The sequence below is a fragment of the Rana temporaria genome, chromosome 2 (genome assembly GCF_905171775.1).
Source record: "Rana temporaria chromosome 2, aRanTem1.1, whole genome shotgun sequence".
In the NCBI taxonomy this organism is placed as follows: domain Eukaryota; kingdom Metazoa; phylum Chordata; class Amphibia; order Anura; family Ranidae; genus Rana; species Rana temporaria.
The window spans coordinates 429,834,117-429,858,264 of NC_053490.1; the positions used below are offsets into that span (position 1 = coordinate 429,834,117).

The 24,148-nt window shown below is 45.0% G+C and overlaps 1 protein-coding gene across 1 annotated transcript; it reads left to right on the top strand.

Moving 5' to 3' along the window:
- Positions 1-9,845: 9,845 nt before the first annotated feature.
- LOC120927545 (claudin-4) lies at positions 9,846-11,680 on the top strand. Its single transcript, XM_040338291.1, has one exon. The coding sequence runs from the start codon at positions 9,953-9,955 to the stop codon at positions 10,580-10,582; it is 630 nt and encodes a 209-aa protein (XP_040194225.1). The 5' UTR covers positions 9,846-9,952; the 3' UTR covers positions 10,583-11,680.
- The last annotated feature ends 12,468 nt before the right edge of the window (positions 11,681-24,148 follow it).

Consider the following 24,148-nt stretch of genomic DNA (forward strand, 5'->3'; position numbering starts at 1 on the left):
TTAAACTTGAAAAAATGAAAAGGTACCCCTAGGGGCTTTGTATTGCAGCAATAAGTAGAAATAAATTGGAAACGATAAAAATTGTAAAGTTTATTAGATTGAACCAACGTATAAAATGTAAAGAACCATCTGATAAAAATCAGGACATGAGCTCCAAAAGACATCAATGAAGACATGTGCAAGTATAAAGGGCAACCAATAAAGAATAATACAACATTGTACATATTTACTATAAACGCAAAAAAACTGACGTGTTTCAACCTTGTATAGCGGTCTTCTTCAGGGGGAAAAGGGATCTGTGAGCATAGATTCTATAAATAAATAAAATATATATGCACATAGATGAAACTTTGTTAAAAAGATAACAAACAACAAAAAAGGAGCATATATGAGTATGTTATTAAGTATATATACAGTCATCGTAGATGACAATTAGAGGATACATACCAAGGTGGATGTCGAGAGCCAGGATCAGTGGTCAGCCTCACGGCCCCGCTGTCAGGAGCAAGCCCTCTCAGGGGTCCAAACAGGAGAGACATGGGGTCAGATTGAGAATAGACCAGGTTGCGGAACAAACAAGGGACCACCACCAGACCTACAAGAGGTCGCAACCTGCCCCCCCACGCTAGACAGGAAGCAGGGGGGGCGGGCACAGGGGGCAAAGGCCAGCTCGGCATGGGCTGGGCGAGGAGGGACGGAGGGGAGCCGGGCCAGGTAGGAACCGCGGCACACCACCAGATGGAGCGTGGGGGCGCAGGTTGCGACCTCTTGTAGGTCTGGTGGTGGTCCCTTGTTTGTTCCGCAACCTGGTTGAGAAATCAAATCTATTAAAAACGATCTAGAAAAAAAAGATCATTAATTGATCCGTGTTACGTGTTACAGTAAAGTTAGCTAAAAAAAAATTATATTGTGAAAGACAATGTTACGCCAAGTAAATTGACATCCAACATGTCATGCTTCAAAGTTGCGCCTGTTCGTGGAATGGCGACAAACTTTTACCATTACAAAATTTTAAATCTACAGGTTGCATGTTTTAAATTACAGAGGAGGTCTAGTGCTAGAATTATTTCTCTCACTCTAGCGATCGCGGCGATACCTCGCATGTGTGGTTTGAACATCGTTTTCATATGTGGCGCTGCTCACGTATACGTTCGCTTCTACGCGCGAGCTCGTTGGGACAGGGCACTTTTAAAAAAAAAAAGGCCATTTAAGAGCATTGGGCAGAAGTGATGTTTTGACCTCGCTTCCGCCCTGCAATGATATGGAGACGGGTGGGGGCCATCTTCCCCTCACTCGTCACTGTGTCAGCCCAGGGAGCAGACCCGATCGCCTCCGCCGCATGCCCTCTCCCGCCGCCGATAAAAGTAATTTTGCAGCGAATCCGCCGCAGAGACCACTTTTATCTGAAAGCGGACTGCCCGCTCTTGAAGAGGATACCAGGGTTATGGTAGCTAGCTGCTACCATAGCAACGGTATTTCTCTACAAAGAAGCAATGTATTCCTGCGGCGGGCGGGCGGTCCGTAAGTGGTTAAGCCTAGTACACGTGATCAGAATATCGTTCAAAAAATACCGCTTTCGATGCGTTAGTACACAGCTTTCGTCCAAAATTATCTAAAAGAACAAATACGAAATTTTTCTTGTACGATACCAGATTGCATGCTTTTCGTTTAACCAGTAGTTTTCATCCGAAAATACAATTGAAATACATTACATCACTTCCGAATTTTTATTCTGTTGTACGAGAATTTTCGGACTTTAGTAACCTCCTAATTTTCTATATAAAAAAAAAAAAAATAATAATAATAAAAAAAAAAAAAACGGACGATCATGCGTCCAAAAATCTCATCACTTCCGAAGTTTTTTGTACTTTTGTAACCTATTCGCATTCGATATGGAGACTTAAAAATAAAAAATAAAAATGGACAATCATTCGTCGGATAATCTCATTGGGCCATATTCTCAGAAGAGTTACGACGGAGTATCTCAGGAAACTCCGTCGTATCTCTGTTTTTTGACCCGCGTATCTTTGCGAGTGATTCCTAGAATGATTTTCGCATAGATACGCTGTAGATCCGACAGGTGTAAGTCACTTACACTGTCGGATCTTAAATGTAATTCGCCGCCGGCCGCTAGGTGGCGTTTACGTTCAGGTCTCATTTGTTTATGCAAATGAGCCTGATACGCCGATTCCCGAACGAAATCGCGTCGCGTAACCGTCGCTTACGTCGTTTGCGTAAGCGTAAGGTTACCCCTGCTATATGAGGGGTAACCGTACGCCAGTCCGACGTATGCCATGTTAAGTATGGCGTCGGGTCCGCGTCGTCTTTTCCCGTCGGGTACGTCGTTTTCGTAGGTCGTTCTTTAATACGACTTTACGTCAATGACGCACATGTCGGCATCATTGACGTTTTCCGCCGAGAACTGGAGCATGCGCACTGGGCTATTTTTAGCCCGGCGCATGTGCAGTTCGATCGGCACGGGGGCGCGCTTAATTTAAATATAAGCCGCCCCCTTTGAATTACGCGGGGATACGCCGGGCCTTTTACACTACGCCGCCGCAAACTACGGAGCATGTGCTTGAGGAATATGGCACTTGCTCCAGTAAGTTACGGCGGCGTAGTGTAAATGGCTTATGCTACGGCCGCGGGAAAACTACGAGAATCTGGCCCATTGTGTGTACTAGACTTTAAGGTGTGTTAACCATATTTGCCATTGGTGTATAAATTTAGAAAGCTTATAGTTTTTAAAAGCTAGCATAAGTTCATATTGGCTGATATATTTATTTTATTCATTCAACCCGATGGTGTGATGGTGTAATGTTAATACCTAGTTTAAAGGCTCAAGCCGACCGGTTTTCCCGGCAGGAAAACTGCCAGGAGAGCAGTTGGCCAGGAATCCCGGCTGTGTGTATGCTCCCTGGCAGTTATCCCGACAGGAAAACTGCCCGGGAAAAATAAAGAAACTGCTCACTGGGCTAGATTCAGGTACCGCTGCGCACTTCTTACGGAGGCGCAGCGTACCATTTTTGCCCTGTGCCCCCGCAAATTATCTGCGCTACGCTTCATTCACGAAGCAGTAGCCACGTAATTTGCGTGGGCGCTCCTCAAAAATGCCCGGCGTAAGGGCGCGTAATTTAAATGATCCCGTAGGGGGCGTGGATCATTTAAATTAGGCGCGTTCCCGCGCCGAACGTAGTGCGCATGCTCCGTCGGGAAACTTTCCCGACTTGCATTGCGGCAAATGACGTCGCAAGGACGTCATTTGCTTTAAAGTGAATGTAAATGGCGTCCGGCGCCATTCACGATTCACTTACGCAAACGACGTAAAATTTAAACTTTGCGACGCGGGAACGACGGGTATGCGTAGCATTGGCTGCCCCTGCTAATAGCAGGAGCAGCCTTACGCGAAACCCGACGAACGCAAACGACGTAAACTGCGTACGCAGGGCGCGCGTACCGTAGTGAATCGGCGTTAGTATGCAATTTGCATACTATACGCTGACCACTACGGGAACGCCCCCTAGCGGCCATCGTAAGAATGCAGCCTACGATATGACTGGCGTAAGAGCCTTATGCCAGTCATATCTCAGGCCCCGTACACACGACAGAGGAACTCGACGTGCTTGGCACGTCGAGTTCCTCGTCGAGTTTTGGGATGAAGCCGCCGAGGAGCTCGGCGGGCCGCCTTCTCCTATAGAACAACGAGGACAACGAGAAAATAGAGAACATGTTCTCTATTTTCTCGTCGAGTTCCTCGGCGGCTCCATCGAGCCAAAACTGTACAGACGACAGAGTTTCTCGGCAGAATCCGGGTTTTGACCGAGTTTCTCGGTGAATTCTGCCGAGAAACTCTGTCGTGTGTACGAGGCCTTAGGCTGCAGTCGGCGTATCGAGGTTCCTGAATCAGGAGCATTCGAAACGCCGGCGCAAGTAAGCAATTGCGCTGCGTAACTATGGTTACGCAGACGCAATTGCTCTCTGAATCTGGGCCACTATTTTCCCATCGGGATTCCCGGCACAGTGTTTCCTGCCGAGAAAACCGGTCGTCTGTATGCTTACCTGTTCCATGCTAAACCCACGCATGCTCGATAAGAGTTTGACGCATGCTCGGTAGCATACAGGTTTAGGGTGGGGTGTAGCAAGATGGCAGCGGCGGCATCGAATGTGATGAGCGCCGGCTCGACGTAGTTCTTGCCATTCAAAAGAACGGTGGTTCTTTTGAATGGCCGTCTGTATGCACAGCAAGCTTACCAGGAATCCCGTCAGGAAAACTGAAGATTCCCGGCCGTTCGCAACTCACTGTAGTGCAAATCACATGCAATGTCTGTGCGATGCAAACTCAGCCATACAGATTGTATGTCTGAATTTGCATCGCATTCGAAAAAAACTCGAACAGGACCCTTTTTTTGGTCCGCACCAGAATCGGCTCGCATTAGTGTTCACACCCATGCGATCCGATTCCTGTCCGATTTGACAGTTTGCACTGCGATATGCAAACTGATTTGGGGGTGTCATGGATTGTAATTCAAATCCACAGACAAAATAACTCAGGATCTCAGAAGTTGTCACTGTTTAGTTTACTAAAATATTTATATTTACTTAAATACTTCTATTTATATATTTACTTATAATATTTAGGGTTGCCTAATACACATACATTCTATTGACACTGCCAGCAGTTCACATATAGCAGTGTGAATTGCCTGCGCATCGGGTGCGATGAGGGAAACCCGCAGTGGATTTGCAGGGTTCTCGCATCGCACCAATGTGAACCGAGCCACAATCTGTATGACTGAGTTTGCATCCCACAGACATCGCATGTGATTTGCAGAGCAGTGCGTTGCGAAACACATCCGAGGTCGGACAGCGCACCAGTGTGAACCCTGAGGCTGGGTTCACACCATTGCGAATTGGATGCGGAATCACAGCATCCAATTCGCAATAGCAGGAAGTTTTGACCGGCTTTCTAGTGAGCTGGTTCACATATCTCCGCAGCAGGTCCGGTGTGTTTTGCAGAAAAACACTGTGTGTCTTTTGGTCCATTTCAGGTGCGAATTCAGCCCGAAATTCGAGCTGAGATCGGACCCGAAACTGTGAACCAGCATGCACTGGACCCCTGCTGTGAGAAGGATCCGTCTAAGGCCCCGTACACACCATAGAATCCATCCGCAGATAAATCCCAGCAAATGGGTTTCAGCGGATAGATCCTATGGTGTGTACACGCCAGCGGATCTTTTTCCGCGGATATATCTCCCCTGGGATGGATTCCAGCAGATGGATATTTGCTGACATGCAGAACATATCCATCTGCTGGAGTCCATCCCAACGGATGGATCCGCTGGTCTGTATAGACTCACCGGATCCATCCGTCCGAAGGGATCCCCCGCATGCGTCGTAATGATTCGACGCATGCGTGGAATTCCTTATATGACAGCGTTGCGCACGTCGCCGTGTCATAATCGCGGCGATGGCGCGACACGTCATAGGCAGAGGATTTCGGCGCGGATTTCAAAGCGATGGTGAGTACACTCCATCGCAGAGAAATCTGCTGAAATCCTCGAGAGGATTTATCCGCGGAAACGGTCCGCTGGACCATATCCGCGGATAAATCCTCCCGTGTGTATGGGGCCTTAGGTGCGCCTTAGCCCTGGTTCACATTGATGCTACTTTGAAAACGCTTTCAAAGTAGCAAGATCAGCGCGATTTTAGGTGCTATTTGATAGACAACTGGGTGGCTTCATGCACAGATGTCTATTGAGGTTGCACCTGAAATCGGCAAAGTAGTGCAGGAACTACTACACTGTAAAATCGGCGGCACACTTATTGGAACAGTGCCATTGCCGCCAATAGGCTGCGACTTGTCATGCGATTTGATCTCTGAAATCTCATGACAAATCGCTCCAATGTGAACCTAGGCTGAATGTGTATCTGTGTATTAGGCAACCCTAAATATTATAAGCAAATATAGTACTGTCCATGATACTTTTTTTATTTGCACTAACATACAATTTTTCAGGACAAGCTTTCGGGGTATGTCCCCTTCTTCAAGGTCCAAGCAGTGCTAGAAGGGGACATACCCCGAAAGCTTATTCTGAAAATTGTATGTTAGTGCAAATACAAAAGTATCATGGACAGTACTTAAAGGTTGTAAAGGTACATTTTTTTTTTTCCTAAATAGCTTCCTTTACCTTAGTGCAGTCCTCATTCACTTACCTCATCCTTCAATTTTGCTTTTAAATGTCCTTATTTCTTCTGAGAAATCCTCACTTCCTGTTCTTCTGTCTGTAACTCCACACAGTAATGCAAGGCTTTCTCCCTGGTGTGGAGTGTCGTGCTCGCCCCCTCCCTTGGACTACAAGAGAGTCAGGACGCTCTCTACGTTGCAGATAGAGAAAGGAGCTGTGTGTTAGTGGGCATCCTGACTCTCCTGTAGTCCAAGGGAGGGGGCGAGCACGACACTCCACACCAGGGAGAAAGCCTTGCATTACTGTGTGGAGTTACAGACAGAAGAACAGGAAGTGAGGATTTCTCAGAAGAAATAAGGACATTTAAAAGCAAAATACGAAGGATGAGGTAAGTGAAGGAGGACTGCACTAAGGCCCCTTTCACACTGCCACGTTTTTCAGGCGGTTCAGCGCTAAAAATAGCACTGCTATACCGCCTGAAAAAATTGTGCCCTGCAGGCTTCAATGTGAAAGCCCAAAGGCTTTCACACTGAAGCGGTGCGGTAGCAGGACCGCTCCAAAAGTCCTGCTAGCCGCATCTTTGGAGCGGTATCGGAGCGGGGTGTCTACCGCTCCTATACCGTTCATTCCCATTGAAATCAATGGGAAACCGTGGTAATACCGCCCGCAATGCGCCTCACCCCTTTTTTGGCCGCTAGCGGGGGTTAAAACCGCACCGGCCGAATATCGTGGTAAATACAACGGTATATCGGCGCTACAAATCGCGCCGTTATACCGTCACCGCACCTCCACTGCCCCATGTGAAAGGGGCCTAAGGTAAGGAAAGCTATTTAGGAAAAAAAAAATTGTACCTTTAGAGCCGGTTCAGGCTCAGCTGGCCTGACGAGTCGCGTCCCATTATATGCAATAGAACCGTTCTAATAGGAGCGACGCAAGTCACTCCGACTTAGGCTGCATTCACACCTGAGCATTTTGTCGCCTGAAGCGCGATGCTCAAATACGCTAGAGGGGAAAAAATACATTATTCCCTATGGAGATGGTTCACATCTGCACTCCAATACGCCTGACGCCGAACGACTGAAGCTCAAACAAGTTCCGGACCCTTTTTTGTCGCGCGTATTGGGCGGTTTGGTCGTTTTTGAGCGTTTCCATTTTCCATAGAAAATAATGAAAACGCTCGATTCAAGCGACTTGCTACGGGCGTTTCGTCGCTTTAATCAATAGAACATTTCACCCAGGCAGAAGATAAAAAAAATCTACCAACATAGCAACAAGTGATGAAAAGATGATAATTTTTCCTATTGGCTAAAATAAAAAATTTCGAAGTACAAAAACGTCGGACGACGCTGTATGCAAACGCGCAAATAAGCATGAATACGCGCGACAAAACGTCGGAAAAAAACGCTGGGAAAAATGACCGAACGACCGACGCTCAGGTGTGAATGCAGCCTTAGTGCCCATTCACACCTAGGTGTATATACGCCTGGTTAACATCTCCACGCCGAACGCCGAAACGCCTGAAGCCCAAAACAAGTCCCGGACCTTTTTTTCAGGCGGCTTTCGGCGTTCGGCCATAGCCGACAATGTTGATCACCCCTCCTGTGTATGTTACCGTGGCGTATTTTACCGCGTTTTGTCGCGGCAAATCGCGGGACAAAACGCCGCAATTTGTCGCGGCAATTTGCGGTAAAATATGCCGCGTTGTAGTGTGAATGCACCCTAAGGCTGCATTCACACCTGAGCATAGTGTTTTGCCGCGATATTTGCTGCGTTTTTTACCGCGATTTTGGACAGGTCTGGGGTCACCAATGTTAAAAGCAGAAAAACGCCCAAATACGCTCAATTCGAGCAACAAAAAAGGGTCCAGAACTTGTTTGAGCTTCAGGCGTTCGGCGTCAGGCGTTTTGGAGTGGAGATGTGAACCATCTCCATTGAGAATAATGTATTTTTTCCCCTCTTGCGTTTTGGAGCGTCATGCTTCAGGCGACAAAACGCTCAGGTGTGAATGCAGCCTGAATGCAGCCTTAGAAAAAGGTTCTTGTACGACTTCGGGGGCGGCTCGGCGGCGACCTGCATTGACTTCTATACAGAGGTCATTTGCCTTGCGGCGTCGCCCCCGAAGTCGTGCCGCCTAAGGGTCCTTTCACACGTGCGGACTGTTTTTTAGATCAGTTTTTTATCATCAGTTGATCCGTTTTTTCATCAGTTTTTCATCCGTTTTACATCCGTTATTCATCAGTTGTCATCCGTTTTTCATCCGTCTTCATCCGTTTTTTCATCCGTTTTTCTTTTTTGTTAGAACTTTATTTTTATTACATATTTTGATGAAAAACGGATGTTAGCGGATCGGATGTTAAACGGATCGTCCGCTAACATCCGTTTTTCGTCCGTTCCGTTTTTTTGACGGAAGAAAAATAGGGTTTTCTTCCGTTCAAAAAAACGGAGCTTAACGGTGACGGATGTTAACGGACGTTAGCGGTTGCTCATCCGCTAACGTACGCTATCCCATTGGAAAGCATTGCAGTCCGTAAACGGACGTATGAAAAAACAGACGAACGGTCCGCACGTGTGAAAGGACCCTAAGAGCCCATTCACACCTAGGCGTTTTGTCGCCTGTAGCGCGACGCTCACAAACGCCAGAGGGACCAAAATACATTAGAGTCTATGGGGATGGTTCACATCTGAACGCTGATGCGCCTGACGCCCATCGCCTGTAGCCAAAAAAAGTTCCGGACCCTTTTTTGTCGCGCGTATCGGGCGGTTTGGGCGTATTTGAGCGTTTCCATTTCCCATAGAAAGTAATGGAAACGCTCGATTCAAGCGACTTGCGCGACAACGGGCGTTTGCTACGGGCGTTTTGTCGCTTTAATCAATAGAACTTGTCGCCCATGCAGAAGATTAAAAAAATCTACCAACATAGCAACAAGTGATGAAAAGATGATAGTTTTTCCTATTGGCTAAAATAAAAAACGTCAAAGTACAAAAACGTCGGACAACGCTGTATGCAAACGCGCAAATAAGCATGAATACGCGCGACAAAACGCCGGAAAAAAACGCGGAAAAAAACGCTGAACGACCGACGCTCAGGTGTGAATGCAGCCTAGTGTGAACCGGCTCTTACAACCCCTTTGTCACAATTGCACTAATATGGCTGCAATCATGTCAAGTATAAACAAATATATAAATAGAAATATTTAAGTAAATAGAAATATTTTAGCTTGTGAGATCCTGATCTTATTTGTGTGTGTATTTTTATTCTGTCTATTGATGGCAGGGCAGATTGTCACATCCTGTGCACTGATGTAGACTAGACAGGTATTGCTGTCACCTCGGATCAGGGGACATGGCATTAGTCACCATACTTTCTAATACGTACAAGGATGAAAACCTTATCATCCCCCCACCTGATCCCATGATTTCCTGGCTGCACTGTCCCCTGAGTTTCTGTACTGGTGATACTGGGGAATTCTCTGCAGCTGATGACACACTCCATATAAAGTGACGAGGTTGCCAAACAGAGGGGGGAGGTGACGGGAGGGTGAAACCACTCATTGTTGTGACAAAACAGAGAATCCAGCTCTACTGGTTTCATGGCTGCTGGTGAGTTTCTGTGAGATGGGGAACCGGATCGATGCAGACAAACTCCTCCCCAGGGTGCTGCTGGGACTATATGTACCTTTGTAGATTCCCATGCACATCACTCACATTCTTCACCAGCCAGCAGCACACCTTGACTTGAGCACCAGCAGCAGATCAAGCATCCTACCATGGCTTCTCTGGGTCTACAGGTGTTGGGCATTGCCCTATCTCTCATAGGATGGGTGGGCAGTTTGGTGACCTGTGCTCTCCCTATGTGGAGGGTGACTGCCTTCATCGGGAACAACATCGTGGTGGCCCAGGTGGTTTGGGAAGGACTATGGATGAACTGTGTGGTGCAGAGCACAGGGCAGATGCAGTGTAAGATCTATGACTCCATGCTTGCCCTTCCTCAGGACCTCCAAGCAGCCAGAGCCCTGGTGGTCATCTGCATCGTGGTGGCCCTCCTGGGAGTGCTCATGTCCATCATCGGAGGCAAGTGCACCAACTGCGTGGAAGATGAGTCTGCCAAGGCTAAGGTCATGATCGTGTCTGGGGTCATCTTCCTCCTGGCCGGAATCCTTCTCTTGGTGCCAGTCTCCTGGTCCGCCAACAACATCATCCGAGACTTCTACAACCCTCTGGTGGTGGAGGCTCAGAAGAGAGAGCTGGGAGCATCGCTGTACATCGGCTGGGCATCCGCTGCCTTGCTCCTCCTGGGCGGTGCCATGCTGTGCTGCAACTGCCCACCAAGGGATCAGAAGCCTTATTCTGCCAAATATTCCGCAGCACGATCTGGACCTGCAAGCAACTACGTGTAATGTGCCCTACACTGCCTTGTCCACGAGCCAGCAAAGGACACCAGGACTTTATTCACCATCTCCTTTCACGTTCCTTCATTATTGTTACAAACTTTGGACTTGCCATACCGGAAAGATCAGGGGTGACTTTTGCTGTTTTTTTGTTTTTTTTTGTTTTTGTTTTAAGACTCTGAACCGAACAAACCTAGGCAAGGAACACTTACTCCACCCAGCAGAGGACTGTGAAGATTGATGAAGACGAAACAATAAATAAAAAAATCACTAATCATTTGGGTGGAGGTTACGACCGGAATTTTGGGTGGGGGAAGTGTTACCTGTTCTGTGAGTCTGCACTAGAGATTGGGCTACACAGGTGCTTCGTGACAGTTGGTAGACTTCTACACGCCCCTGCTGGTCATTGTTGGGTACTGCAGAAGAAGAGCTTGGTAAAGCCATAGACCTAACGAACTCAGGGAAACGTATCAGTAATATGTGGGTGGCCTACTGAGATTTATCTAGGCACAGAGGGAGGGAGAGAGAAACTACAATCTGCTTCTGAGCTGCAAGCCAGTGATTTTTTTTTTTTTTTTAAATAGGAATATGGAGGTTAATTAATTTCAGTATTCAATATTTCACGCTGGGCAATCATCACCGCAAATCGCTGACGCGCAGTTACCATTTGCCAATTGGCACAGTGGGGGTTGTTATTCAGATTGCTTTGATGATTCCTTTTTATCAGTGCTTAATTAATTTGCCCAAATCAGGATGTGATAATACAGCAATATACTACTCACGTTTGATTTAAATACTATTTTATATATATATATTTAAGAAAAAATAAACTGTACCTGGTTTGTACAGTTCTAACCCAATATAGTGCCTTTATAAACCTGCTCTATCTTCTCTCCCTGTTATTGCAGATATTCCTATTAGTATATTATTGATCAGTGCAAGCTGTACATAGCTGAATATGCATGCATAGTTTGCATAGGGTCTGTAAAATGTCAATGTGCAAAGCCAAATGAAAGTCTTTTTTTTTTTTTATTCAATTATTTTTGTATTTTGTACATGTTTATGCTTTTCCAAATAATACATGTTTCTACGATAATAAAAAAAAAATACAAAAAAAAAAAACATACTCATTGTCCAATTGTATTTTTATAATTTTTAAGTCATGTGTGAAAATGTTTGAATACGTGATTCATAATAGTATGGTATGCTGGTGGAGTTAAAGGGAGGTTGCTGTGTGTTGGAAAGGTGCCTGAATGTGTGTGGGATGAGTTATATTCATGTTTGTGTTCAAGGTTAAGCAAGGTTAAATGCCAGAAAAAAAGGTTTAGCCTAGTGTATTAAATATAACAGGTTAAAAGGGGCTAAGCATTTAGAAATAATATGGTCTAAGTCAATATTAATATACTAATATATTATTACTAATTATTAATTTTAAATGCTAGAAAAAAAGGTTTAGCCTAGTGTATTAAACATAACAGGTTAAAAGGGGCTAAGCATTGAGAAATAATATGGCCTAAGTCGATATTAATATACTAATATACTAATATATTATTAATTATTACTAATTATTTATTTTAAATGCCAGAAAAAAAGGTTTAGCCTAGTGTATTAAACATAATTACTAATTATTAATTTTACTATTAATATCACTAATTAATATTACTAATATATATATATATATATATATATATATATATATATATATATATATATATATATATATATATATGTTGATATTAATATATGTAATTTATTTATATTTTTCTTATATATAAATTGTTAAAGGTTAAATTATCCTAAAGTATATAAAATATAAAATAACACACTCTGAAGACAATCTGTCATTTTAATTTATTTTTATTTTTCTAATATATAAATTGTTAAAGGGCAAATTATCCTAAAGTATATCAAATATAAAATAACACACTCTGCAGACAATCTGTCATTTTTTTTTTTCTAAAATATAAATTGTTAAAGGGCAAATTATCCTAAAGTATATAAAATATAAAATAACACACTCTGCAGACAATCTGTCATTTTAATTTATTTTTATTTTTCTAATATATACATTATTAAAGGGTAAGTTATCCTAAAGTATATTAAATATAAAATAACACAATCTGGAGACAATCTGTCATTGTAATTTTTTTTTATATTTTTCTAATATATAAATTGTTAAAGGGTAATATCCTAAAGTATATAAAATATAAAATAAAATGTGAATGGGCTAGTCCAGGGGTCTCCAAACTGCGGCCCCAGGGCAAGATGCAGCCCTTTGCTTGCCCCTCCCACTGATGCAAGACCCTATTCTGCTATCCGACACCGACAATGGCGCATCATTTCTCCCACTGATGCCACTAATGGGGCACTATTCCTCCCTATGATACCAGCAATGGGGCACTATTCCTCGCTATGATACCAGCAATTGGGCACTATTCCCCCCTATGATACCAGCAATGGGGCACTATTCCTCCCCCGAATACCAGATGTTTACTCCCTCTGATGCCAGGAAAATGTTCACTCCCACTGGCCAAAGTCCGGCCCTCCAAGAGTCTGAAGGACAAAAAAAAACGATCCTTTGTTTAGAATGTTTGGAGACCCCTGGGCTAGTCTATGCAAGAACTCTTTCGGGTATGTGTAATTTCCATCTAATCATCTAGTATAGAATAATTTCTCTTTGGGATTAATAAAGTATTCTAAAGTAGTAGTTGCTGATAATACTGGAGGAATCTGGTGGCAAGATCTGGGAACCCTGACTGGTAAGTCCACTATAGAGTGGTATTTCCAGTTATAGGTGTAATCTAAAGAGCTGAATCCACCATGAGCTTCTTATATAACTACAGTGTAGGGCAGTGATGGTGAACCTTGGCACCCCAGATGTTTTGGAACTACATTTCCCATGATGCTGAACTACACTGCAGAGTGCATGAGCATCATGGGAAATGTAGTTCCAAAACTTCTGGGGTGCCAAGGTTCGCCATCACTGATCTAAGGTCTTCAGTGGCACAAACTCTGCAACAGTTCCCGAATCCCAGCACTCTCCCCGTCTACTTTGGAGTGTCCATAGTCCTCCCCTGCAAACAAATGAAAGATAAGACAGATACTTACCATGACAAGTGTGCAGACCTGGAAACTGAAATACAGATATCTTACTACCAATAGACAGACACAAAACTGTAAGATAGGTCAAAGTTCCAGCATATAGCAATAACTCAAATGCTAATTTGTGGTCAATTGATCTTTTCAGTTTTTAGGTCATTCCCATTACTAGAGGATGTCACTCAATAGGTCATATTTATATTATGGAGAATGCTGCTGGAGAAACTAGACTTTTTCTGTTGTGTAAGATGGTGTAAAGGTACCCATTGATTTTAAGGGTAGTCAGAGGCAAGGGCATATTCCAACCACTCTCACTCTGCTAGCAAATAAATAAAGGTTTCAATTTGTACACAAGCATGGAGAGAGTCCATCTCAAGCTAGACATGCCAAGATATACACTATAATACCAAAAGTATTGGGACACCCACCTTTACAAGCACATGAGCCTATTGAGTTGGCCCACAATGACCTAACTTTGCGGCGGCGTAGCTTAAGGAATTTAAGCTACGCCGCCGTAAGTTAGCAAGGCAAGTACATGATTCTCAATGTACTTGCCTGCTAATATACGGCATCGTAGCTTAAAGCGGGCGGGCGTAAGGGCGTCTAATTCAAATGGGTTGGGGGGGGGCGTGTTTAATGGTAATGGGGCTTGACGGGCCTATTGATTTTGACGTGGACGTAAACAACGTAAATCCCGATTCGCGGACGACTTACGCAAACAACGTTAAAATTTAGAATCTCGCGGCGGGAACGGCGGCCATACTTTAACATTGTTATTCCACCTAATAGGTGGAATAACTTTAGGCCTCCTAAGGCCTTACGGAAACGGCGTAAATCGTCTGCGGCGGCCGGGCGTACGTTCGTGAATCGGCGTACAAACTCATCTACATAATCTACGCCGATCGCAATGGAAGTGCCACCTAGCGGCCATCCGAAAAATTGCAATCTAAGATAGGACGGCGCAAGCCGTCCTATCTTAGATATGTTTAAGCGTATCTCTGTTTGAGCATACGCTTAAACATACGTCGGCGTAGATTCTGAGTTAGGCCGGCTTATCTACTGATAAGTCGGCCTAACTCTTACTGAATCTACCTATAAGACTGGAATGCCATTAAAGTTCATGTGCATGTAAAGGCAGGTGTCCCAATACTTTTGGTAATATAGGGTGGGTTAGTGTGATCTAAGAAGTCTGTTGGTGATCATCTACTGCACCCAGACAACACACCCTTAGTAAATGACGCATGTGTACAGTAGTTCTGTTCTCAAAGAAATACTTGGGAGGAAAGCAGTAGGCGGTGTACACTTGGCCGTGTACTAGTTCTTGGGCAACCACTTAATTTGCTGTGAAATTGAACAGGTGCTTCTCCTACGAACAGATAGTGTACTCTCAGCCAAATGCTTCGCAGACACCCATTTAGCTTTATGCCAGATTCCTTGAAAATAACATTTGGGTAGTTCCATGAGGAGCATGGAACATTGTTACCACAAACGATATCAGATTCCTTGGCTGGACCATCCCCCAGATTCCGTCATTTGTTCTAATGTAGAACTTAGGAATTGAGGATAAAATAACACATTTAGTGGGGTGAGATGAACGTAGGCCTAAGGTGAGAAGTGAAGTACGCCTATGAGCACTTCTCCAGTCATGCACAAAGGAATGCTATAAAAAAAGAGCTTTTTCTTCCCTTGGCTGCATGTTTAACCAGGTAAAGTCCAGAGCCATTTGCACAGATCAGGTATGGGTATATTAATGACTTTATTGGTAATTATGACAGGGCTCAAGAGTTACCTCAAGAGAGCCTTAAGAGTTACTTACCACCAGTTGCCTCACCCAACCCCTATCATGCCCTGCCCATAATTCCGCCTCCAAACACGCCCCTGTAAATTATCTCATGAAATGGCAGTGTTAAATGTGTTATGCAGAATTAAGTTGCAAAAATAAATATTAACAACAACTTTAACAATATTAACATAAAGCATAACAGTAATCAGTGCAGCCTATGAGTGCCCATCAGTGCAGCCTACAAGTGCGCATCAGTGCAGCCTCATCAGTGCCCATAAATGAAGCCTCATAAGTGCTTATCAGTACCCATCAGTGCAGCCCATCAGTGCTCATCAGTTAAGCCTCATCAGTGCCCATTAATGCAGCCTATCGCTGCATGGGAATCACAGGGAGGAATCAAGAGGAGAGCCGATCACACAGAGAGAGGATCTCCCGCTGTGAGACAACTTGGATCTGAAACGCTGTCCGCTATCAAACAAAGTCCTGCCTCCCGTACCGGCCCCTATGATAGACAGTACACTGATTCAATTTCCTGGCATTAGACCAGTGTGCTGTCTATCATAGGACCGGGTACAAGAGGCGGGACTTTGTTTGACAGCGGCCAGCATTTTTAGATTCAAGCTGTGTCACAGCGGGACATCTGCTCCCTGTGTGATCCGGCCGACTCTCCTCCCAAAAGTTTCCTGGCTGATCTCTTCTCACAGAAGTGGTGTAGCCTTTTTTACAGGGCATTAGAGCGGCCTGGGGGGCAGGGAGGCAATTGCCCCCCGGACTGCTCTAATGCCCTGTAAAAAAGGCCACACCACTTCTACCAGAAGCGATCAGCCAGGAAACTGTCAGCCCAGTCCACCCCTACTCCACTCGCCCTAAGCTTATTTCCACTCGCCAAATGGTCAGGTGAGCTATGGACAAGGATAGCTGTGAAGGAGGGGTGAAGAGGCATGTGGTGGATGAGTTGTGCAAAGGCTAAGTGATGGATGAGGGGGTTAGAAGCATGCTGTGAAAGAGGTATGCAGAGCCAAACTGTGGATGAGGGTGGAGAGGCAGGCAGTAAAAAGCGACACAAAGGCTCATATTTAGAGCCAATGGCCCAGATTCACAGAGTGTGGGCGCACATTACGCCGCAGTGGAGTAACCAATGTACGCTATGCCAACGCAGCGCAGAGAGGCAAGCAATGCATTGAGTAAGCCAGTGCTCCCAACACTGCGCCAGCATGGCGTGGAATTCGAAGGCATACGCCGGCGTAGGTGGAAGTGGGCGTGACCCATGCAAATGAGACTTGACCCCATGCAAATGATGGGCCGAGCGCCAGACAGATACGTATCACGAACTGCGCATGCACCGTGACGTGGACGCATCCCCCTGCGCCTGCTCACAACCACGTCGGAACAACTGCCTAAACTACGCCGGATCACTGCGTACGGCGTGAACGTAACCTACGCCCAGCCAGACACACGTCCAGCGTAAAATACGCCGGCTTGTGTTCCCTGGTGCAGACCTTTGCATGTCTGCTGCTGGGTTGCACCTCCTTTATGGGGAATAACTTTACGCCGGACGTACAACTTACGCGCACCTCAAGTAGCCTGCGTCGGGCGCACGCAGGTTAATGAATCGCCGTATTTCCCTCATTTGCATGTTTGAATGGCTAATCAATGGGAGCGGCACTATGCACCCAGCCTAAATGTGCGCCCACCCTACGCGGGCATAAGCAAGCTACGTCGGCGGGGTGTAGCCTGGTTTTAGGCGCATATCTGTTTGTGGGTCTGGCGCACAGATACGACGGCGCACATTTGCACTTACGTCGGCGTAACTTGTTATACGTCGGCGTAAGTGCTTTGTGAATCTGGGCCATACACTGTATGCCCAGAGAGCAGGAATTCTGCATTTGCGGTATACTGATGTACAGTGTCCTAAGGTACGAGGCCTGAGGTGTTCTCCCAAATGCTAGCACCTATGCCTTAAGGCAGACTTAGCACCAAAAATTGGATTTTTATCTTATCCCAGGACACAGGCTGGTAAATCAGTCGCTAATGGGTTAAGTATGTAGGCAGGTGCGTTCGATTGTAGGGGCAATGCAGACAGGCAAGGAGGCTGAGAGGAACTTAGTTCATCTGTTCTTTCTTCAGTCACACCTGTGTGGATGCTGTGACTTCAGTGGCCATCTTGGGTAAAGGCAGAGCCTATTTAAGGCCCTGGCTCCTTGCTTTGGCATGCATTTCTGTGAGTAGCAGTGTAGTGACAGGATACCCATCTGTCATGGGCAGTGCTTAGCATCAAGGAAAGGCTCCAGAGGAGTAGGGAAAGTGCAGGGACACACCATCCTTCCTGGCAGCCTCCTATTTGGATACAGACCGGCCAGGCCACATTCCACTCCTCGAGACATAGACTGTCTGCATTTCTGAGTCTTTCATTTCTGAGTCTTTAATTTACTGCTTCATTGCTATTTAAAGTTATGACAGGTCCCAGATGGGTTGCCTTCTCACCGGGTCTGCTGGGTATTGCTGGACTTCAGTTACAATATATTACTGTTACTGCACTTGGGCTCCATGTGTTCCCATCCCTTTGCATTGTGCTGTACCTTCGCATAAGCAGCTACCTTCATATGATTTGACACTGTCAAACAAAAGCTGTAATGGCAACCCAGGTTATCACCTCTCGCTCCCAGCATACCTTCAGTTTTGCAGCAAGCAGTAATCAGAGGGAAGGTTTGTGTTCTGTAATGCAGTGGTCATCAACCCTGTCCTCAGGGCCCACTAATGCCACGTACACACGATCTGAAAATCGGACGACAGATCGTCCGACTTTTTCCGTTTACTAGTCGCAAATAGAAATTGAATAGGTTACTAAAGTCACGAAAATTCTCGTACGACAGAAAAGAAAATCGGAAGTGATGTCATGTGTTGTAATGTATTTGTGTTGTATTTTGGGACGACAACTGTACTGACCAAACGAAAATCGTACGATCTGGTATTGTACGAGGAAAATTTTCGTGCATATCCGATAAAATAATATCGGATGAACTGTCATGATCGGCTCACGGAAGCCCTGTACTGACGATCCGATTATCTGACGATTCTTCCTCGGATGACATTTTTCGTACAATATTCGGATCGTGTATACGTGGCATTACAGGCCAGATTTTATGTATTACCTTGGGGAGATGCAGACTAGAATACTGCAATCACTGAGCAGCAAATGATATCACCTGCAATGTATTTCAGTTATCTTGCAAACCTGGCCTGTTAGTGGACCCGAAGGACAGGGTTAATGGCCACTGCTGTAATGCATTCTGTCATGGACCTTGGAATGCAGAAGTGTTCCTCCTTGAAATCTGTTACACAGTGGGGGATCTTCTGCCCTGTCTTAAGGCTCCAGACGGCTCCATTGTTCTGTGTCTGGCTATTGTGTACATTGATTGCCCCCTGGGGCTTCTGTCTCATTACACATAACAGTCCTTCTAATCAAGCTATCGGACCAATCCCTGCTGACTCATTTTCAAGTCCTCATTTGCATGGCTAAGGAGGACCTGAAGGAGGACTACATGTACTTTACAATTGACCAATAGGAAAGCGGTTGTTGGGGGCGGGATGTTTCAAATTCTGTATAAAAGTGTGTTGTGTACTTCCAATAAAGGTCTTCTTGTTTGAACTTACATACAGCCTGCCTGGTGTTTGTTCTAATGGATTCCGAACGGCACATAGCTGTAGTTCGGATCCCGGAGCCTTGGATAACCGAACCATCAGACGTTGCAATCTGCAAGCTGACTCACTAGTAGCAGAGGAGTGTCGGGAGAGGGGAAGCGAGCGAGCAAGGGTCTCGTTACACATTCCAAATTTTTTTTTTTTACAGATAAAAGAAAAATCCTATTTTCTTGATCAAATAGGTTTATAATGAGTCACAAGGGATGTCCCAAAGCATTCAAACGGAGGCCAACACAGCAAACAAAACTGCCAACAGACCTAAACATGAGTGAAAAGGAACAAAATAGGCAAGGTCAATAGGTCACAGGGCTACCAGAAAAATGTTAGCCCTGGAATAGATGTCCACCTGGTAGAATCTGAATGTGTGAACTGAGGACCAGGTGGTGGCCTTGCAGATATGAGGACCAAAGCCTGATGCTGAAACTCAAGTGAGTGAGCTGTGCCTTGACCAGAGAGGGGGAAACTTTATGCCTGAAGTCATAGGCCTAAATTATACATTTCCTTAGTCCTAGACCTCAAAACAACTTTTATCCTTGTAAAAGACCAGGAAAGGCCCTTCACAGGACAAGGCTGCAAACTCAGAAATCTGACTTGCAGAGTTGAAAAAGGCCACCGTGCGAGGAAGGACAGACGGAAAGTTGTCCCGAAGAACTGACAGACCCAGGTTGAGATTTTGTGGCATCTACAGGGAGCGCACAGAAGTAACCTCTGTACAAAGGCACTCTTCAAGGAGTGAGAAGCAAGCGGCTTCTAATAAAGAATCATTAAGGTCCAAATACATCCAATCCCAACTAGAGAAAAGACAAGGGGGTAGATTCACGTAGCTGCGCTTTAAGTTGCGGCGGCGAAGCGTATTGTATTTACGCTACGCCGACGCAACTTACAGGAGCAAGTGCAGTATTCACAAAGGGGCGTGTTTTATGTAAATCGATGATGACCTAACGTGATTGACGTTTTGTACGAAAGGCGCATGTGCCGCAAATGACGTAAAAAACTACCGCCGGGCGCACGTACGTTTGTGAATCGGCGTAAGTAGGTAATTTGCATACTCTACGCTGAAAACGACAGGAGCGCCACCTAGCAGCCAGCGTGAGAATGCACCCTAAGATACGACGGCGTAAGAGACTTATGCCAGTCGTATCTTAGGCTAATGTCGGCGTATCTTGCTTTCTGAATACAGAAAGACGATACGCCGGCGCAGATTTGAATTTACGCGCGGTATCTATGTATATGCCGGCGTAAATTCTCTCTGAATCCGGGCCAGGATTTGTCCTACAAAGTACTTCCTGGGAAGGAACTGGCTAGCCTGTCACCAAGTGAAGTACTCCTTCCAGAAGTTGATTTCCTAGATTTTAGGAAAGTAGGGATGGACTGAATCTGATAGGCCCCTGTCCCTCAGGACCCGGGCTTCTACAGTCATGCCACCAAAGCCAAAAAAAGGGTGGGCAAAAAAATGCAAATAGACTGTTTATTTTGCAAGAGAAGTGGCACACTGCAAAGGAATTTTCGCCAACATTAAGTAAATGAGGGGAAGCTCTAATGACTTCCATCGTCCAATGATATGCAAGCAAAAATTCTGTTTTTGTTTTAACCTTGCACATGAGTGGGTATTCCTTTCAAGGTGAAATTTTACCACATTCACTAAGCTCTGGGGAAAATTCCAACGCAAACTAACAGCCTATTTGCCTTTAGTAAATAAACCCCAGAGTCTCTTCTGTTACCTATTTGCTAGCAATAAAATAAGACCTTAGTTCTACTTTAAGATTTATGAATACCGGTTAGGTGAGTCTGAATCATTTTGCTATGAGCTACTGTAATTTCACCATCCATATCTGATTATAATATTTTTTATAACTTTTAAACTTTTACACACCCTATCTTGTGAAAAAACAACAGCTGCATTCAATGAACAAAATATATCAACACAAAAACAAAGTAAAAAATGTATCCCTTTTTCACTTTTAAACTTTATATTATAATATGGAAAGGTATTGAAATAATTACATAATTAAAGGTTTTCGTTTGCTGTAGCACCCTGGTGTTTAGGCTCCTAAATTAACCTGCCAGGTATAGCTGCCTTGGCTAATTGCTGAGGATCAATTGATTTCACTCTAATGCCGCATACAGACGATCTGAAATTTCGACAACAAAACCATGGATTTTTTTTCCCGACGGATGTTGGCTCAAACTTGTCTTGTTTACACATGGTCGCACAAATGTTGTCGGAAATTCCGAACGCCAAGAACGTGGTGACGTACAAGACGTACGACGGAACTATTAAAGGGAAGTTCAATACCAGTCGTGTTAGTAGAAGTTTGGTGAGAGATGATTTGCGCTTTTCAGCTTTGTGCTTTTCAGTCCGTTACATTGTGACGAATGTGCTATCTCCATTACGAATGCTAGTTTTACCAGACCGAGCGATTTCCGTCTCGTACTTTGGGGAATAGTTACTACTCTAATTCTACCCCCTTGCTCCCTAACTATAACTAGTATGCATATTCCTACCTTATATTATATTGTTTTTAATATCTACAGACTTCTACCTCATACCCCGCTCCTGAAGAGTGGCATTAGCCACGAAACGCGTTGAGCCAATAGATGCCCCCTTCATACTTGTTGCTACTTTACTACCTACCAGTCTATACATCGATCCTATATTTCTTCATCATTTAATCATGGCTATAACTACTACGGAGGAGCTACTTGAATGCTCCCTGTATATTTGCTGCTACCGTATTATTTATTATTGTATATATATATTAATTATATCTATGTATCATGTAATCATGGTTTACAATCATTATGGAGATATTTCTATCAATTGATTTTGCACAATGTCTATACCCTTGACCAATTATACATTACTACGAGCCATTAGATGCCCTATTGGTCAAAATATATGACAAGTTATTATCAATGTTTTCCCTTCCATACCAGTGGACTGTACCTACGTATCCAATTTTATTATTTTTATACCATGGAGATACGCTCTAATGAATTGGCCCCCTGTACTATTTTTCAGTATGAACCAATTCGAATTATCTTGATCATTGTTACCATGAACTGTTGGAATTTATGCAATGTCTTTTGATTACTGTACCAGGTTTATTATGCTACTATTGTATCTGTTTTATTTCTATTTTTACGCTATTAAATAACTGACTGCCTATTGTTGTTATGCAATGCTTTCATTTTATGCGTTTGGTTCTACTGATTCTTTTACTTGCCCTTTTTCAACTGTTATTGCCAAATCTCCTGGGGTGCATGCCTCAAATAAAGTCCCACCCTCTTCTCTCGCTCATAAGTATCGGGGATGGAGGCGCTTGGCTCTATGCCTGCGCCTCATTTAAAGTCCCACCTTTAGTTTTTTCCATATCGTACTTGATTCAGAGCATGCCTGGAATTTTGTGTGTCGAAATTGTCCACACACGATCGGAATTTACAAGAACAGATTTTGTTGTGGGAAAATTTGAAAATCAGCTCTCGAATTTTTGTTGTCGGAAATTCTGACAGCAAATGACCGATGGAGCCTACACACGGTCGGAATTTTTCTGAAACAAGCTCCCATCGAACATTTGTTGTCGGAAATTCCGACCGTGTGTACGTGGCATGTAATTGCTGCACTCCTCTCTTTTGCCGCTAGGTGGTCGGGTACTTGGTGGCTTTAGATATGGGAAGGGCAATGCAAGGTCAAAATTTGGGTATATGGGGTATCCCAGCCAATGGGCATTGGTTTTCTTAAATCCCTTGGATTGCTGGTAGAACCTATATATTCGGGTGGTGTCAGGTGATTGGTGTTCTGTGCCACCTGGACTACTGTCTGGGTGGACATGTGCTGTATTGCCCAGGCTGCTAGGTTGGAGTTTGGGCCTATCCTGGGCACATGTGGCTGCTAGGCTGTCTAAAGGCCTATTCAGAAGCAAGAGAGTAGCGCAGGGTTGGGATTACAGCTACAGTCCAACCAGAAGTGATGGTTCTGCCAGCCAGAGAACCTGTTGGGTTCGGAGGTAAAGGGGAAACTGCCGCCAGTAAGGGACCATGCACCCTATTACCAGGGACCACAGTGAGTAACTGAAGCAAGTACCAGAGCAATATTCTCACCAACCAGTGAAGAATCAGGAAACTTCAGTGGGAATCAAGCCAGGGAGCCAGCCAGCGGAGGTGACGCTTGCAGAGCAGTCTTGTGTGTCAAGTCAGGGACAGAGCAGGCCAGTGAGGTAAAGCTTGAGAAGAATCTTGAGTGCCAAGCTAGGGACCCAGCAGAGAGGTGAGGGTGACGCTTGAGGAAGATACTACAGTGAAGATTGGAGCTCAAGGGATTCAGTGGCTCTAGTGAGAGACTGAGAGTAGGCTGTAGAACTACAAGAAGTGATTGTAGTGGAAGTGAAGGAACTGTTACAATTTGTGTTAGGAACTGTTAGACTGTTGCCATAGGAGACAGCATTCCTACACATGCAGATGTGGCGTCTTGCTGGATGTCTTTCCCTGCATGGCTGTCCTCCTGTTGACGTCTCGGAGTCTGCCAATTAATCTTGCAACTACCTAAGGGTGTCCTGGCCCTAAGTCCCCATTCACACCTAGGCGTTTTGTCGCCTGTAGTGTGACGCCGCTGCCGCCGGAGGGCTGGAAACACATTGCCCTCTATGGAGATGGTTCACATCTCCACGCCGAACGCCGTGCGCCTGTCGCCTGCCGCCTGAAAAAAGGTCCCGGACCTTTTTTTCAGGCGGCTTTCGGCGTTCGGGAACCATCTCCATAGAGGGGCACATCCTAGGGGCACATCTTGGCGGACAATTTGCCGAAACGATTCGCGGGACAAAACGCCGCGATTTCGTCCGCCTAGATGTGAATGGAGCCTAACTCTCTCTCCCAAAGTTCTGTTAAGAGAAATCAAATCTCCAGGGGGTAGTGTGTACAGGAAGGACAGTGTGCACAGGGGGGCAGCATGTACTAAGAAGGGGCAATGTGTACAGGGGGACATGTGTACAGGC

Excerpts from the sequence above, each read along its gene's own strand:
- LOC120927545 (XM_040338291.1), top strand. The coding sequence starts at position 9,953 with ATGGCTTCTCTGGGTCTACAGGTGTTGGGCATTGCCCTATCTCTCATA.